We start from the raw sequence: 18,231 nt of genomic DNA, 5'->3' as shown, positions 1-18,231 counted from the left end.
CGGCTGTCTCACACGCTTGTTGGACTGGGTGTGTCTCTGTTCACTCCTCCCTCCAGAAGCCCTGGAGTAGAAGTGTGAATTAAAGACTGCTTTGACACCAGTCCAACAAAAACTGCTTTTGAATCTAAGTGTTTTATATTGCATTATGTGGAAGCTCGCTCAGCGCATTGGTCCACACATGTCCAGATGTTAACAAAGGGGAATGATGAGGCCGTGTTCTGTAATCTAACGCCAAGTGAGTGCTGCTGGGTGCAGCTTCTGGGCTTCTTCATTTGTGACAAGTTTACTCAGAGTCTGCAGAAAATACAACCGTGAGAAAGCTACCCTTCCACAAATGGGTGTGCCCGTGTGTGACTTGGTTACTCATCTCTGTTGAAAAGTGTACACCTACTACAGTCACATTTCACGCATACCTGTGCAGATTTCAGTCCAAACACGCATTAAGATTTCTGGGTTCGGCTGCTACAATCTCATAAAACTATGTTTTAGTCATCTACAGTGTGCTCGGTGGTGGTGTTATAAAACATCTCTCAGCTGAAAGTCAGGGAAGTTAAGCATGCATCTGGACAAAAGTCAGCTGCTTGTCACTTCTGCCATATTTGCCATATTATAAGATATCCCCACAGGATCGAAATATCCCAGGTTATGGTGGATGATGGCTTTTTGACACTCGTCACGTTTAAGTTTTGGTATATAACTGGATGAATGTATCTGAAAGTATCAGAGTAGGGTACACCTCGTTTTCAGCACAGTGAAACACCCCGTACCACGTTAGGGACGTAAACGTAACGTTACCTTCAGGAGCCCCTTGTAGATTTCATTTTAATTACGAAAATGCAGCTCTTTAGTTCATGTTTTGTGATACTATTCCTTGGGTTTTAATGTAACTGCTCTTATAATAACCTATAAGAAATATATAAAAATACTTTAATGATAAAGATGCGTTTATTTTATTTTATAAAGACTAATACTAACACTAGACGCTATGGTTAAGTACTTCGCCTTCTAATGATCACACTTTGTAGTACAGGCATCGGAGAAACATCCAAATTGATGTAGTTATCCCGAGTCTGTGGTTTTGACCTACATTGTACTCAGTCGTGAATGCTCACTCAGTAATGTTCATATTTCCGAGGTCACTGCAATCTAGCATCGTTTCAGGAGGCTGTCCTCGGCTAACCGAGCTAGCCACGACAAGATAGAATAAACAAACAATTTAAATCCTCTGCATTAGGTCTTTGTGAAGTTGTCGGTGAGTTTAACTTAACAGCTGTCTGTTACTAATGCTGTGATGTCTAATAACAATGTTTGGAAACAAAAAGAACTGTAATAATAGCGTCCTGTCCAGCCATTGTAACTCAGTTAGCATAAACCTCAACCAGCGTTACAACTCTTGGCCTCGGCGATTGTGTTTTTGCATCCTTTAAAATACAAGGCTTACAACGTGGCAGTTAACCATGAACATTGTTTTAGTCAAGATAGTGTACAGCGTTTCCCTGCCACGTACATCATCACAACTTATGATACAGCCGTTGTGTGAGTGAACTTTTAGCTTTTTGTATTTCCATTCTGTTCACCGTTACTGGCCAGCAGCTAAAGAGACAGCTGTCAGTTTATCCTTGGAGCTTAGCTGGCTCTTCTTTTCTCACCACCTGTGATTCTCTCTGTGCCACAATCTGATGCAACACTTTCACTCGTTTTGTATTTTTTGTTTTTACACGTTGTAACAGGTTATGTATGGGATGCCACTGACTGTCTGTGTCATCCATGCAGAACTCGGTTGTTACATGTCCTGTGACTGTGTGGCTTCCTGCCCGCTTCATGTAAGAGTTGATCATCGGGCTCATGTCAGTCAGTGAAGGTAAAAAGGGGGGTCTCTTTCGGGCTGCCCCAAGCGATAACTCCCAAGACCTGCTCGACAACCCCACTAAGACAGTGGCCTCGGGGAGCACACCTGAGGATCAGGTGAGAGTACATGCATAACCATGGGGGGATAAATGTTGCTGGATGCAGCAACACTAACCCTAATATGAATTTATTCCTAACCTGTTTCACCAGACATAAAAAAAAGTGACAGAAGGGAAAATGAAAATTCATAAAATGAAATGTAGCATAAATGACATCTTGATGGATGCTCAATCATCCAGGTAAGTAAATCTCCAAAAGTTGATTCTGTTCATCTGGACGTAGCGTTTTGTGGGAGAAACGTTTTGTCACTCATCCAAGTGACAAAACGTTTCTCCCACAAAACGCTACGTCCAGATGAACAGAATCAACTTTTGGAGACATAAATGACATATTAGCAAAAAACAATACCCCAAAGGCATGAAGGATAGGCTTGAGCAGTCAGATTTGGAGATTTTTATTCTTGATCTTCTTTCTGATGCAACCCCCAATGCATATCTGTTTCCCCCCAGAAAGGAACCAGGTATTTTTCCCTTGTTAGCCAATTGTGTAAACCACTACTCTGTAGAGCCACATAATAAAGGACAGCAGGATAATGGGAGTAATTTCATATCTTCGTAACTTCATATCCCAGAAAGTGATTATGTTTATCTGGATGCAGTGTTTTCAGTGGGGGTGACTTCTTTGCCTTTCTGGGATTTCCTTATTAAGCATGCATCACAATATAAAAGCCATATTAATCTAAATTAAGATTTTGGGTTCCCAGCCTGTCACCGGCCAGTCTTTAGGCCTGTCTGACTGAAGCTTTAACTTCACTAATCTGCAGTTTGAGAGCCACTCTGGTAGTGTGTAGTAGTAATAGATGGACATTTAATAGTGTTTGTTTTTTGTGGTTTGACTCATTGTAAAGTTTTAAGTAAAGCAGGTAATGCAAAAGTGACAACAGTCCTGGTGTGATCATCTGGGCTACTGTCAGAATATCTCTGCCTGTGACTTTGGAGTTTTATCATTTACATTCCTGAGGGTTTGTTGCTTTTTTCCCCTGCATAACATGTCATTAAATATGTGGTACAGTTAGTTGTGTGCCTAAAAAAGTCTCAGGGAGAAATTTTACTAGCAAGATAACAGCAAGATTTAATTCTTAGGGAAGGTGCGTCGGTCACATTCCACTTTATTCTCAGTCATTATAAATCTGTCCAGATGCTTTATGCAGACTGATTTGGCTGCTGTCAGTAATGTGGGCGGGTGTTGTGTCAGGCACTGTTTGACACAATGAATTGCCAAAATTATTACTGGCAGCATTGTGTGTTACCACTGGATTTTCAGTGGAAGTAGATTGTTTACAAGCTATAGTTTTATCAGTTGTGGAAAGAAGAACAGACAAGAGGCAGCTTGTAAAGAAAAGCATAAAGTAGGGCTTTGTGCTTCTTACAAAGACAAGGCCTAATCCTGTCTTTCCTGACACCCCTTGTTCTGTCTCATGGTTTCGGCTTGCTTCATAGGATTTTACAGAAAGGCACAGCCTGGTTCGGACTTCTGAATTTACTGGTTCTAATAATTGCTGAGTTGAACAGTGCACTGTTCCAAAGACAGTAAGCACAGGAAGAAATACTGATGTCAGATTTCGATCATGTCGCCATAATTTTTCTTCAGGCTTCACCTGTGGTGGACGAAGCTTCTCCTTCTTCAGCGTCCTCTTTCGAGATGCTTGACATGGAGTCAGCTCATGCTCCTTACCAAGAAGTGCAGCCTCACTGGTTCTTCTGTCGACGTGCTGATGACAACACCTCCTGGCTTCCTTTCAGCAGAGAAGACTCTGACAAACTAGAGAATGCCTTCACCAACAGTAAGAATGTATTTTACTTGTATGTTATAAAATATACTGTGTATTTAAATTATTACAAATGGATAGTCTGGGGTTATATCAGCAGGCATTTTTATGGGCCTTTGTTGACAGTAGGGTGTGGTTGGAGGGTACAAACATGTGTTTGTCAGTTTGCTTAACAAAGGTCATAAAAATAGATTCTATACTGGGAACAAACAAACAAAATCCCATTTGAAAAGCTGGTTAAAAATTAAATTTTTATTAAAACTTGTGATTTTCCTTTAAGGAAAATGCCAGGAAGTAAGACCTGATTTTATTGTATCCAGGAAAAACTGCATAATCCCTGTGTCATTATTACAAAAGTTGGAGTGAGTTTTCCTGGAACAACTGATGGAAAGATAAACTTTCAAAACAATGTTGCTATCACTGGCTAAATGCCCAGTAGGCCATTTGACTGTTCTGTTAGGACATGCTCCCTGCTATTAACAATTTAACCAACCGAAGTTCAGTTTCACGGTTGGTTTGGGTGTGTCTTAGTGTTCTTAACTCCCACTGACACACTAACATTTTGAACATCCCCATCCCTGCTGCTGCGGAGCCTGGGGCGGTCTGCTTGCCTCCACCCCGGAGGGAAGGGTAACATCTCTTGGGTCTGGGTGCCGTTTCCCCCTCTGGTGGCGAGGATACCTGGACCCGGGGTACAGAGTATGTTTGGGGAGTGTGATTGTGTGTACATGTCCATTTACGTTTATTCCTACGTTGGGTGAGTGCTGAGTGTTTGTATATGTGTGCATGAGGGTGGGAATGCATGTCTGTGTCTGTGTCTATATGTCAGGTCGGGTCTTAGACTCCACCGGGGTGGCTGTAGCTCAGGTGGCAGAGCAGGTCAGCCACTAATCAGAAGGTCAGTGGTTCGATCCCAGGCTGCCTCCTGGCTGCATGCCAAATATCCTTGGGCAAGATACTAACCCCGTGTTTGCCTACTGGTGGTGGTCAGAGGGCCCGGTGGCGCCTGTGTCCGGCAGCCTCGCCTCTGGCCTCTGTCAGTGCACCCCAGGGCAGCTGTGGCTACAATGTAGCTTGCCATCGCCAGTGTGTGAATGTGTGTGTGAATGGGTGAATGACTGAATGTAGTGTAAAGCGCTTTGGGGTCCTTAAGGACTAGAAAAGCTATACAAATGCAGGCCATTTACCATTTACCTCTCTGGGAACTCCCAGGCCCTCCAAAGTGTGGAGGCCCATCTCCCCTCACCACATCAGTCACAGGCCGGTGACTGATGCCCTCAGGGGTCGGTGCATTGTTGGTTCTTGGTGTCCGGGGCTGGGCGCTCAGGTATGTGCCAGCTCACTCCCGGTGGCTACAGAGGCCTGACCGAGCGCCTGCTGCTCGGTCAGGCCTCTTCCGGGGCGCGGGGGGCCCTCGGGCCTCCGGCCTCTGTGCCTGCGGCTCGGTTCACTCTGGCACAGCTGGCTGCCGGTGCAGCCCCCTCTAGCTTCTGCCCGGTGGCTACTGGGTGACCCCTCGTCTGGGGATCCTCAGCCCTTCCCATGAAGGTGGCACGGATGCCCCTCCGGTGGTCCTCCTTGGGCTCTTGCACTAGAAAACAAGCAAAAAAAACAAAACAAAGCAACATACTAAACACAACACCATCGCATTAATCTAGCTAAGTGTAAACAGCAGTAAATACTAAATATTGAATGTTGTGCAGCACGCAGGACAGACAGCGCACAATGTGCTGTCTGTCCCACAATGTGCACTCTGGGGCCTCTGGATGTCTGGGGCCTGGATCTCCTCCATGCCTGCTTCATGCCCTGGGGGACAGGGCTATGGCTCTCTACATCCTCTTGCAGACCATTACATGGGGAAACCATTTGAATGCAAGTGCGCCGATCCACACAGGTGTGCACACGGGTGTTCACTGTTCGTAGACTTAAATCACACCTTTCTTGGCTGCTACTTCAAAGCACATTGTGCGCTGTCTGTCCTGCGTGCTGCACAACATTCAATATTTAGTATTTACTGCTGTTTACACTTAGCTAGATTAATGCGATGGTGTTGTGTTTAGTATGTTGCTTTGTTTTTTTTTTTGCTTGTTTTTTATTCTTTTTCCTCTCAACAGGTGATCCAGGAGATTTTTTTCCCCCTTTCTCACTGTCCCTCTCCCCTTCTGTTTTTCTTTTCCTTCCTCTTTCTTTCTCCCTTTCCTATCCCTCACTTATGTCTGTCCCGTCTGTAACAACTGAAAATAAAATAAAATAAATAATAAAAACAAAGGTCGATCAAATGGACCAATACGGCAATGCCATGATGATCCATTTGGCAAAATAAATCCATTGGGTATCCTTGTTGGTCTTCAGACAACAATTCTGACGGCTAAAGAACCAAATGGGACAGGCAAAAAAAAACAAAAAAAAAAGAACATCCCCATCCAAAGGAAAACAAACACAATAATAAAACAGCAGTATAAGAATGTCATTTTAAAAGTATGACTCTTTGAACAAATAACATATTCCTCAAGGCTTCAGAAAGATGTACTTATCAGCAGATAATTTTACAATATTTAAACACTAAAGAAAGAGTCTAAATCTACATTTAGGTGGGAGCATGTAGTTTTATTATTATTATTAATATTGATCTTGTGTGTGACAACAGCAATGAAAATATGAATGGTGTTGTCAATAAAGGTTAAGTTGACAAGTAAAAGAGTATCAGTCTCCATTAAACTAAAGACAGGGACGGTGTTTCTAACAGCAGGTACATGATTAAATTATTTCAGAAGAATAAACTTATTGTTCACTTGGTGATGCTGGTGAAGTCACCGATGAGTGACCAGTAATTGCTGCAAAGTAAAACGTGTGATCAAATTTTCAAAGTAACTTCTTTAGTCCTGTAAAAATAGCATGCGCTGTAATTAAATCAAAGCACCAGAGTGCTTTATTTATTTATATCTGCGTTTGTATGTTTTTACCTCGCAGTCAGCGACGAGGGCGAGGAGGATACGGTGGTAGCTGTGGAAGGGCAACGGTATGATGTACATGTCAAGGAAAGGAAGCGTTACGCTGTGTATTGGGAGCAAGCTCCCTCTGAGGTCCGCAGATGCATCTGGTTTTACAAAGGAGATAAAGACACCAGATTCATGCCTTATCCTGAAGATTTCAGCAAGGATCTGGAGGTAGTCAGACACAAATAATGAGCTTTCACCAGCACCCTTTCTTCTCTATAGCTGACTACTTTCTAACTTTATAATCTTCTCAACTTTGTCTGGTCTTAAGTAACACTTTTAATACATGAATATTTTGCAGGAAGCCTATAGGAAATCAGTGACTTCAGATGAATGGAAGAAGAAATTGGATTTTCCCACTGGAGAGACTGTCATCTTACACAATCCTAAGGTAAAGCCTGCTGTTAAAATATCAAAGAGTAATTCTGTTCCTGAGACTGCCACTCAAAGAACTATTTGCATACTTAAAATGTTTTTTATTTCACTGAATTAGAAACAAAATGAAAGCAAATTACATTTATTATATTAAAAAAACAACCAGGAAACAGACCTTATTTAGATAATAAAATATTAGAGATTTTCTCTACTGTAAACCTGCTGGGTAAAATTTTAAAAAAGCCACCCATTGCCAAAAACAATCTTCTTATGACTAATGTGATGTGAGCTTGGAGAGCACTCACAAAATTATTTAATAGCACTCTCCCTCTTTTATCTTATAACAACACTGGCTGATAACCCAGAGCTGTTATCACAGGAAACTTATCAAATTTTACATTTTGGCAAAGAGCGGGTGCTGTTAGCCTCTTTAATCTTTTTGAGAATGGAAGACTTAAAACATTTGATTCACTGACAGTTCAATTCAATACATCAAATCTTATACAAATATTTAGAGATCAAACACTTTGAGTGTAAGCTCAGATGACTCAGAACCGTTAGATAAATTTTTATTAATTTTTTTTTAGATATCCAGATGCTGTTCTGAGGAGTTAACTTTGAGCCTGGGTAAACTTTCATGGCAGTTTGCAGCAGGCATAAAAAGTTACAGTATAATATTTTACCACACATCTGCACATGTCTGTTCATCTGTTGTAAGTACACAACAGGAACCACTCCAGACTGTCCCAGTTCCAAATGTAAGCCTCGTTAACACCAGGTTGCATTGCAATCAAATGTGCCGGGCACCACTATGTTTAAGTGTTAATGCAGCAAAAGGTCAACAAGTTTCAGCAGATCTGTGTCTGGTTTGGAAGGTCTCCGCCTCTTCTAAAGAAAAGAAAGATGCGATCCAGCTGTTTTTCATGTTAGCAAGGAAAGCTATAATGGTGATGTGGGTCAGAGATGAGATCCTTGATTGACACACTGCTCCCTTTTCCATGTGGAAATCACAGATCTCAGAGATGTGAATAAAAGAAAAACTTGGACACTTTATTTATGGAAGGACTTTACTTTTACAGCAGGAATGGGAGAGGCCACTGGAACTTGTTGGGGTTGATTATAATTTGTTTAAAAGTAGATGACACGGACAATTGCCACATTTTTTTGACTGGAATCAAATGACATGGATGACATTTGTTCATATATTACTCATTGTTGTACTTCACCAAACTATTGTGCAAGTGTATTGTTTTGGGTCACTATTATTAATGTCACAACTTCTCTTGCTTTATGTATTATTGTATCAGCATTGTTTTTTTGTTTATCTTAAAAAAAATTGATTTAAAAAAAAGATATAATTAAATTTATTTGTCATTTGCCCATATAAGTCTCTACCCACTGTTTTTCTTCTCAGTTGATAATGCAGTATCAGCCAATAGGATTGCAGGATGACTGGGTGTCCTCCCCCTCAGAACATACCCGGCCAAGAACTGTCAAAAGGGGAGTAGACAGCATCTCTGTAGAAATACCTGATGGTATGTATGATAATGTGGTGAAAGCTACTCGTCACCAGTTTCAGAAAGTATAGCACAGTTAGCGGTTTAGGCTCATCATATTTGCACGTGTGTTTGCAGGTGAACCAGAAAAGGTGGACCATGTTGTCTTCATGGTGCATGGCATTGGCCCTGCATGCGACTTACGTTTCCGATCCATCATACAGTGTGGTAAGTTTCTTTGTTTATATGTATATATAAATGTTCCCATGTGTGTTTATGACCTCTTTTAATATCTTTCCAGTGAATGACTTCAGGAGTGTTTCCCTATCCCTCCTGGCCTCTCATTATAAGCGTGCTCAGCAGGAAGGTCAGGTGGGCCGAGTAGAGTTCCTCCCAGTCAACTGGCACAGTGCTCTACACGGAGATGCCACTGGTGTTGATGAGTAAGTATGAACAGAAATTAGACATCGACAAAACAGGATTTCTCTGTTGCAGTCCAGCTCATGACCCTGTAGACGCTTTTCTTGTTTTCTGATTTCTCTTGTCTTCCCCACTTCCCAGGGACATCCAGAGGATCACTCTCCCCAGCATCAGCAGGCTGAGACATTTCACCAATGACACTCTGCTGGACTTGTTTTTCTATAACAGCCCCACTTACTGCCAGACCATAGTGGACACAGTGGCCTCGGAGTTCAACAGGCTACATGTACTCTTTAAGCAGAGACACCCAGAGTTCAGCGGGACAGTTTCAGTAGTAGGCCATAGCCTGGGTTAGAGATGTACAAACACAGAAACTCTTGCAATCACAAAGAAGTGGGACCTAAAATGCAGAGTTTTAACTTTTCTGCTTTGCCTCTTGTTCTGCAGGTTCACTGATCCTGTTTGATCTGCTAACCAACCAGAGGGATGAATCACAAGCTAGACAAGGGGTACAACATGATATTCTCAGCAAAGAATAACGAAGCTTTACTGATTCGGAAAGATTGTATATTTCTTCATGGCTTTTTCAGTTCTATTTCCTCTTCTACGTAAGATCTCTGGTGAGCCCTGTCATCTGAACTGCAACACACTGGTGCAGACTCTGAACAGACTGGGCCTACAGCAATATCTGGATGTGCTGCAGAACGAAAACCTGGATCTCGAATCTCTGGTAAGACATAATGAATATACACACTGAGAGAACTGAAGGTTCTATCTATGCATTACATGTTGTATACTGTTCACATAATAACACCCACTGAGTCATTTGATCCGACTTAAAAACCCATTGATCTTCTTTTTTAGGCTCTTTGCCGTGACAGTGATCTTAAAGATTTGGGAATTCCTCTTGGACCTAGGAAGAAGATCCTGAATTATGTCAGAAGGAAATGGCTTCCAGAGGTCTGGCTCATTTCAATTATGTGGATTTTCTTTCTCCTTTCTTTTTTTTTTTTTTTAGAATTTGTACTTGAATGAAATGCAATTGGAGAATATTGGTGAATTTTAGTGATTTACATGAATATGCTCATTTATTTTCCTTTTTTTGGTTTAACATGGTTTAAGCCATGTTTGGAAAACCTGCTGATAATGTTTTATATTTCTTATTCATAACAGGACTGCAGGATGGGAGCAGTGTGTCAGTCACAAGGGCCACAACTTCAGCCTGAAGTGACAAGTACTCAGGATGGCAATGAGTCTTCAGGATTACCACCTCAGCAGTTCCACTTGCACAGGCCGCAGTCTGTCACTAGTGCTGTGGACTATGAGTACTTCGATGTGGGCATTGGACAGGTACAACACATGCAGACAAATACACCATTGTTATTGTTGCTCGGGGGGTGAAGCTTTGATGCATCACCTTCCTGCTTCTCTCCTCCCCTCCGCCCGCTTACCTGGACAGACCAATGGAGGCATAGCCAAGGGACAGGTGTGTCTCACATGGTGTCCACATACTCTTCGGCTTTGTCCTTTGCTGTCTTTGACCTAACTGTGTCTGGAGTTTCTGTTCATATATACTTCAGTCAGAATAGGGGGCTCTCAAGGGAGCTAAACTATAGCAGATCAACGATAAGAGAACTTTTGTGCCTAAGTCACATTGTGCCATTATTAGGGTACTGTGTTTGTCCCATTGAAAGGTACATCCCAGTGCCATTGTCTGTCTGTCCTCACACACATGAGTCAGTCCTGCATGAGTGGCCATCTCCCTGGTGTCCTCCTCACCTGCTGGTGTACTTCCTGGATGTTGTAATATTTTCAGATGGCACAGCTAACTTATTTCTATCGTGTGTGTGTGTGTGTGTGTGTGTGTGTGTGTGTGTGTGTGTGTGTGTGTGTCCTACAACAGAATCTATTTAAATTATAACTCACTGTAACAAGCTAACCCCACCATTTTTCGACAGGTATCCATTGATTACCCGCAGCTTGAATTCCACCCTCAGACATTTTTTGCATTCGGTTCTCCAATTGGTATGTTTCTGACTGTACGTGGGCTTAAACGCATCGATCCAAACTACACCTTCCCCACCTGCAAGAGCTTTTACAACATCTACCACCCAGTGAGTAACTCCTTACTTAACTCAAATGCCCACTCTGATTCTGCACTCATCTCTTAAAGCAGACGTTCCCAAAGTGTGGGGCCCGCCCCCTAGGGGGGCGCGGTATGAAAAGGGAAAAAAAACAAAAAACAACCAACGCTTGGACACTGCTAGCACGGGCGCCCACACAAACGCAAAGCAGGAGATGAAGCATAGCTGAATATGTTTCCAAACCAACTTCATTCTAAGCCAAAGACTAGAAAATATGGTGAGGCATGTCTTCCCTTTGGTTTCACCTGCACAAGTGCAGAGGTAGGTCTACCTGCAGGATTGATTTTCCCTTCGTTGGGAGCAGCGCTGGGCTGTTTAAATCACGGACAAACAGCATCCCACATTCTTGATTTGTAGTTCACAAACACTTGTTGTAATGACTAACTACTCCTGACATTTTGGAGATGTTAGCTCTTTATACAGTAAAGTTACAGCGTGATACAAATAACATCAGGCTGATCCTGCCACAATTTGTTCCCCCGGTTCAAATCACGGACAAACAGCATCCAACAGTTGTTTATGTTTTTGAACCCATTTTGCAGAGGGATTTTTTTGAAAAATGTATTGATAGCAATGTTGAATATTATTACACAGGAAAAAAACCCAACTACATGTAAAATAATTACACCGTGACCCCTCTGCCTTTCTAAATGGAGGGACAGTAACTGCTTGTATATGTAAGCGTGTAAAACCTGCAGACAGTCAGATTAACAGTATTTCGTCTCTATCTGCCATTCTGCAATTCATCTCATGTAAACAATAACATGCACACAGCGTGACGTGAAAAAAGGCACATACCTTTGACGATGAGTGACGAACTCTGTATTCCTCGTCCACATGTAAACGCAAAAAAGGAGTTTTAAAAAATATCCGTTCTCGGTGATTCGAAACACCGTTTACGTGTGGATGAAACAGCTGCGTTTTCAAAAATACCCGTGTAGGTGCAGATGTAGCGTAAAAGACTTAGTAGTTTATTTCTTACTACCTGTAATTTATTGCAGATTACTTGTATTTGCTTAATTGTTTACTAAATGTTTGAGGTGTGAAATAAACTGCAATGGAGCAAATTATGGGTGTGTGTGGTTGGAGGATGTGTTCGTGCGTGCGCGCGAGGGGGGCGCGAACATTTTTCTTGTAAAACAAGGGGGGCCCAGCAAAAAAAGTTTGGGAACCACTGTCTTAAAGGAACCTCACCTGCCAGTATGAGTTGGGAAAAAAAGAGGAAATGAAAAATGTTAACAGAATTAGATTAAGGCAGTGGTTCCCAAACTTTTTTTGCTGGGCCCCCCTTGTTTTACAAGAAAAATGTTCGCGCCCCCCTCGCGCGCACGCACGAACACATCCTCCAACCACACACACCCATATTTTGCTCCATTGCAGTTTATTTCACACCTCAAACATTTAGTAAACAATTAAGCAAATACAAGTAATCTGCAATAAATTACAGGTAGTAAGGAAATAAACTACCAAGTCTTTTACGCTACATCTGCACCTACACGGGTATTTTTGAAAACGCAGCTGTTTCATCCACACGTAAACGGCGTTTCGAATCACCGAGAACGGATATTTTTTAAAACTCCTTTTTTGCGTTTACATGTCGACGAGGAATACAGAGTTCGTCACTCAACGTCAAAGGTATGTGCCTTTTTTCACGTCACGCTGTGTGCATGTTATTGTTTACATGAGATGAATTGCAGAATGGCAGATAGAGACGAAATACTGTTAATCTGACTGTCTGCAGGTTTTACACGCTTACATATACAAGCAGTTACTGTCCCTCCATTTAGAAAGGCAGAGGGGTCACGGTGTAATTATTTTACATGTAGTTGGTTTTTTTTCCTGTGTAATAATATTCAACATTGCTATCAATACATTTTTCAAAAAATCCCTCTGCAAAATGGGTTCAAAAACATAAACAACTGTTGGATGCTGTTTGTCCTTGATTTGAACCGGGGGAACAAATTGTGGCAGGATCAGCCTGATGTTATTTGTATCCCGCTGTAACTTTACTGTATAAAGAGCTAACATCTCCAAAATGTCAGGAGTAGTTAGTCATTACCACAAGTGTTTGTGAACTACAAATCAAGAATGTGGGATGCTGTTTGTCCGTGACTTAAACAGCCCAGCGCTGCTCCCAACGAAGGGAAAATCAATCCTGCAGGGAGACCTACCTCTGCACTTGTGCAGGTGAAACCAAAGGGAAGACATGCTTCACCATATATTCTAGTCTTTGGCTTAGAATGAAGTTGGTTTGGAAACATATTCAGCTATGCTTCATCTCCTGCTTTGCGGTTGTGTGGGCGCCCGTGCTAGCAGTGTCCAAGCGTTGGTTGTTTTTTTTTTTTTCCCTTTTCATACCGCGCCCCCCCTGCAATGGCTCTGCGCCCCCCCTAGGGGGCGGGCCCCACACTTTGGGAACGTCTGGATTAAGGTAATTGGATTAAAGTAGACAGCTTCTTTGCAATTTACTACTTCTTTATTTAGTTGTTGAATTCAAGATTAAAAGATTTGCCAAAGAAATAGTTGGTATATAGACAAGCACCTGCTGGACTCTTTCTCTACTCACATGATGAAAGAGGTCATCTTTTATGTCTTTTATCTGTGTTTAGTATGATCCTGTTGCCTATCGGATAGAGCCCATGATTGTTTCCGAGGTGGACCTGGAGCCCATGCTAATCCCTCACCATAAAGGCCGCAAGAGGATGCACCTGGGTATGATTATTTCTCTGTACTGAAATAAGCTGTACTATTGTAGAAACTCATTTCCGTTTCTCTTTGTTTTGTAGAACTAAAGGACAGCTTGACCCGAATGAGCATGGATTTGAAGAACAATGTTCTGGGATCATTACGGACTGCGTGGCAGTCCTTTGCCAGACTGCCGGTTGCTGCACTGCCTCCGGGGGAAGGAGGAGAAACTTCAACAGAGAAAACCCTTGAGGAGACGCAGGGTAAATAATGCATGTTCATTTGCTTTATTTGTGTGTGTTGTGTGTGTTTGCGTGTGTGAGCGAATGTGCACACGTGTGTCTAACTCAGTCTCCTCGTACTCCTCTCACCCCTCTCTGCATGTTGCCCTCCTCTGTTCTGCTCTATCTGGTGTTTTCTTCTGCTTCCCTCACCCTTTACTACTTTACTATGAACCTCAGCCTCAGCGGCAGTCACTGCTTCTACTAAGAGGGAAGAAAAAGGGGCTAATTTTTGGACTAAAATACTGGCGTGGTCCAGTGCCATTCATAGGCATTACTTTCGAGGTAAGCTAGCATAGTCATTTGCGTGGGGTTGATTAACAAAACAAGTAATTAACTCATTGTAATTTATAGCTGCTGTAACATTGGTTTAATGACCTTTTAGTCCTCTCTTAGAAAGCTCTAAGCCTATGAATACATCATTACTCATCTTAACCTAGAAAACTAACATGTTTCCAGTATTCATACAAAAGAGGCAGAATTAATTATTTCTACTTTGCTGCTCAGTTACAGAGGTTTACATCGGCATTTACATTTGCTCATATACAAAGAGTGAATATGATGTATTTTTCCTGTAGCTCATTACTGACTCAGGCTCCGTTAGGCTTCTGCCTCCCGCTCTTCCTTTTAGTTCTGGCTGGTGGATCCTCAGTATCATAAGCCGGTGTAACTAAAGCAGTGGACTGAACAAGCAGCACTAGCAGTTTTAAAGCAGTAAAGTTTTTTCTTTTCTTTTTTTTTAATTACATGAGAAATTAGCTGGAGGTGAAAATGATATTTATCTGTAGACCTTGTGCAGTAGCTACATGTGGGTGCACGTCCTGCAATTAAGTGACAGGATACCGTTTTTGTTTTTTTTGTTTTATCTCAGGACTCACAGCTATTCATTTACAACCTTATTCTAAAGGAATGTTATTTGAGAGTTTTTGTGTTTTTAATGTCAGGATTACAAGCCAGTACATGCAAAGATAGATTGAGACGCTGACAGCCAACAGCAAGCAGGTTCATCAGAAGTGCATTGGGGTTTTGTGGGGAGCCTCGAGGGATTCATTGCAAGCTAACAAGCACATCAGTCAAAACTACCCCAACTTACTGACATTTACTCATGATTTGCCTATAATTATACGCGTACCTGATACTACATCAAATGAACTAAAATGTCATAGTAGACAAGTATTGACAAACGTCCTTCACTAATATAAACCCATAAAAACACGTTTTGTTTGTTTTGCTTTTTTTTTTTTTTTTTTTTTTTTTTTTAGCCTAAAATGTATATTAACTAATGCCATGGGGTAGCGTCCCAACCCCATCTGACAGGATCTATGATGGCAGTATATACTGATTGATGTTTGGAGTAGACTTCTCAGAGTATTGTTAGTAGTGTTTGCAGAAGTGGATTTAGCGGCACTGTTTGCATTTAACTTGTATTACTCTGTAAATTTAGTTTTGTGTTGCTCACCGCAAACAGCACATGCTTCCCTCTTTGCTCTCACTTAGTTATCTGTTAATTATTTTACAACAGAGGGTAAGTAAAAGCAAAGAGCCTCTGTTGGGTTTTGTCATGGTTTCGGTGCGTGCAGCCTCGTTTGTAATGATTTCTGTCCCTTCAGGAGGGTTTGATGAGGCAGAGTCCTCAGAGTCAGTGGAGGAAAGAGAGCACCGTGAGATTAAAATGGGGATGTTAAATGGAGGTCGACGCATCGACTATGTGCTTCAGGAGAAACCCATTGAGAGCTTCAACGAGTACCTGTTTGCCATCCAGTCTCATCTGTGTTACTGGTGAGTTTTTCGTATCTGTGCAGGGTTGGTGGGAATGATTTAAATATTTTTACTTCAAATAAAAGGTTTGTCTTTCTGCTTGTTAGGGAATCGGAGGATACAGCTCTACTGCTGCTGAAGGAGATTTACGACAACCTAGGTGTGGCTATCGAACAGCCACAACAGTAGGAAAGTTGTATAAATGAAGAAATGTTTGCCTGATTTTAGGAAAATGAAGGACAACTGATAGAGTTTGTACATTATTTTTCCAGAATGCCTTACTGTCGGGATGATACATGCCTGCCAGAATCTATCCAAACCCTTCAGTAGTGACAGTTTGACTCCAGTCAGGTGATCTAGGTTCACATATTTTGGTTAACCTTAATTTAGGATGGCAGCTGCTTCTTGCCACTACAGGAAGCACCGTCGTGCTTCTGGTTGCACTATTTTTAATCATTCTTTACTTTACTCTTCTTTTACTTCAAGTTGCTGAGTTACTGAAATATTGTGCTCACAACTACCAGAAAACGCACACAGTACTTTTGTACTTGTTTGTCGTCGCATGTCGAACTAGAACTCATTTTAAGGTGGCACTTTCAACAAAAACATATTTACGATTTCATTAATAAAATAAAAATAGCACATATATTCTTTTATATTTATTTATAGTCTGTAAAAAAAATGATAGATTTCCCAACTCTGTGCACAATCACACATGTAGAGTTGTTTTGTTTGACTTAATAGGATTTTTGCTTTATAAACAGGAAAATGAAAGTTTATGTTTTGTCTGTTACATTTGTCTGGCAGCTCTATTCTCTCTGCCCACATCAGAGACACTTGAAACCGGAAGCTGCTTTCCCATACATTTGTGCAGTGTTTTGGTAATGTTGGTGTCACTCCTGTTACTTCACAAACATACTGCTGTTAATGTAAGTAATGTTTGTGTCTAACACATGTATCTGTATGAAGGAACCATGATGATGTTTGGAAATGCAGGTGTCTTTTTGTATGCACTCTAAGTGTGGGTTGGTATTCTATGTTTTAAGATTGTGTAAACTAATGGAAAGGTCACATTCACCCACTCTCCCTCAGTTTTGTACCATTTCCTCTTTACCACGTCATTGCTTCTTTGCATTTGGCCCAGTCTTCGGGCAGTTGTAACTTTGGTGTTATCCACGGGTCAGAATTTTCTTATCTCCTTCTTTGTACTAAAGTTTTGTAAGTCACCCTTTCTGTTTGCACTGCATGCACTTCTTTTTTTAAAATAGCACAGAGTTTTGCAACATATTCTGATCCTGTTTCAATTCTTACGCCCTAAAATGTTAATGAATATTATGCACACGGCAAAATAATTTTGTTGTAAAATTCATAAGAATGTCATTTCAAGTACAAGATGTATTAAAAGATGTTTCAAATGTATTTATTTTATATAAAAATATATATTTGTTGGGAAATATCAGTATTATAAGTAAGATAAATTTGCATATCAACCAACATAATGTCAAGACTAATGAGTTAAAAACTGTGTGTGTTAGAGTAATTTACCTTTGTAAGACTCTTGTTATCACTATCAGGGTAGCACAGCCCTCTGCATGTGATATTTGCATAAATAATGAATTAACTTGCTCAGCTGGTTCTTTTTCTTCTTTTAGAAATGCACTAAATGCGCTGTAACCATGACGATGTTCTGTAGAACCTAATCATTGTCTGTAAATTTCACTTTATAAACCACACCAATGATAAACAGTAGAAAACAGGACTTAATATTCCATGAGTCTTCTACAAAACCATAACCATTGTTTTGGGCACTTTATACTGCTATACTGTTATATACCAAATACAAAAAAAAAAAATCCTTTCTGATTCCCTGTAAATGTGGTTACATGTTTTGTGTGCCATAATAAAATATTCCAAATGCGTTGTGCTTTTTCAGGTTTATTGAAGCATGATTGTTTTGAATTTGAAATAAATAAATAGCTTTTGTAGGTTTACTTCTACAGTCCATGGACTTCATCACATGTTGTTTCATTCCTTAAGATACTCCACTAGACCTTCACTGCAGCCACTGCTGCTTATTTGTGGGTCTTTCTGCTTTCAGTTTTGCCTTCAGTAACTGTAAAGCTTCTCTGTTCCATTTGCACTGTGAAGTGGTATCTGATCAGCATATGTCCTTGTACACTCACATCATCAACAAATGCTAGTGTCCCGGTTCCACTGGTATCCACGTATGTCCATGCCATGACACTGTTGACTGATAAAATTCTAAAAATGCAGCCAAGGTGGGGTTTTTTTTATATCAATTTCAAACTATTTACAGAACAATCGGGTTTTCAAATAAGA

General features: G+C 41.1%; 1 protein-coding gene across 7 annotated transcripts; it reads left to right on the top strand.

The window, feature by feature from the left end:
* The first annotated feature begins 111 nt into the window (after window positions 1–111).
* On the top strand, window positions 112–17,809 carry ddhd2 (DDHD domain containing 2). Of its 7 annotated transcripts, none has more exons than XM_085180123.1 (20): window positions 112–235; window positions 1,774–1,965; window positions 3,559–3,751; window positions 6,707–6,903; window positions 7,034–7,123; window positions 8,522–8,642; window positions 8,742–8,831; window positions 8,905–9,046; window positions 9,165–9,373; window positions 9,471–9,532; window positions 9,637–9,753; window positions 9,888–9,983; window positions 10,197–10,373; window positions 10,483–10,509; window positions 10,982–11,137; window positions 13,777–13,879; window positions 13,954–14,115; window positions 14,314–14,418; window positions 15,744–15,912; window positions 15,999–17,809. In XM_085180123.1, exons 2-20 carry the CDS (start codon window positions 1,846–1,848, stop codon window positions 16,078–16,080), a joined length of 2,418 nt encoding a protein of 805 aa, XP_085036249.1. In that variant the 5' UTR covers window positions 112–235; window positions 1,774–1,845; the 3' UTR covers window positions 16,081–17,809. The 7 variants fall into 7 exon arrangements, with proteins under 7 accessions (XP_085036249.1, XP_085036247.1, XP_085036246.1 ...); XM_085180121.1 differs by lacking the exon at window positions 112–235 and adding an exon at window positions 1,105–1,252 and having other exon boundaries at window positions 1,731–1,965; XM_085180120.1 differs by lacking the exon at window positions 112–235 and adding an exon at window positions 1,107–1,252.
* The last annotated feature ends 422 nt before the right edge of the window (window positions 17,810–18,231 follow it).

This window comes from Neolamprologus multifasciatus, chromosome 12 (genome assembly GCF_963576455.1).
Source record: "Neolamprologus multifasciatus chromosome 12, fNeoMul1.2, whole genome shotgun sequence".
Lineage (NCBI taxonomy): Eukaryota > Metazoa > Chordata > Actinopteri > Cichliformes > Cichlidae > Neolamprologus > Neolamprologus multifasciatus.
The sequence above is the reverse complement of the archived record's forward strand: the minus strand, read 5'-3'. Positions and strand labels throughout refer to the sequence as shown.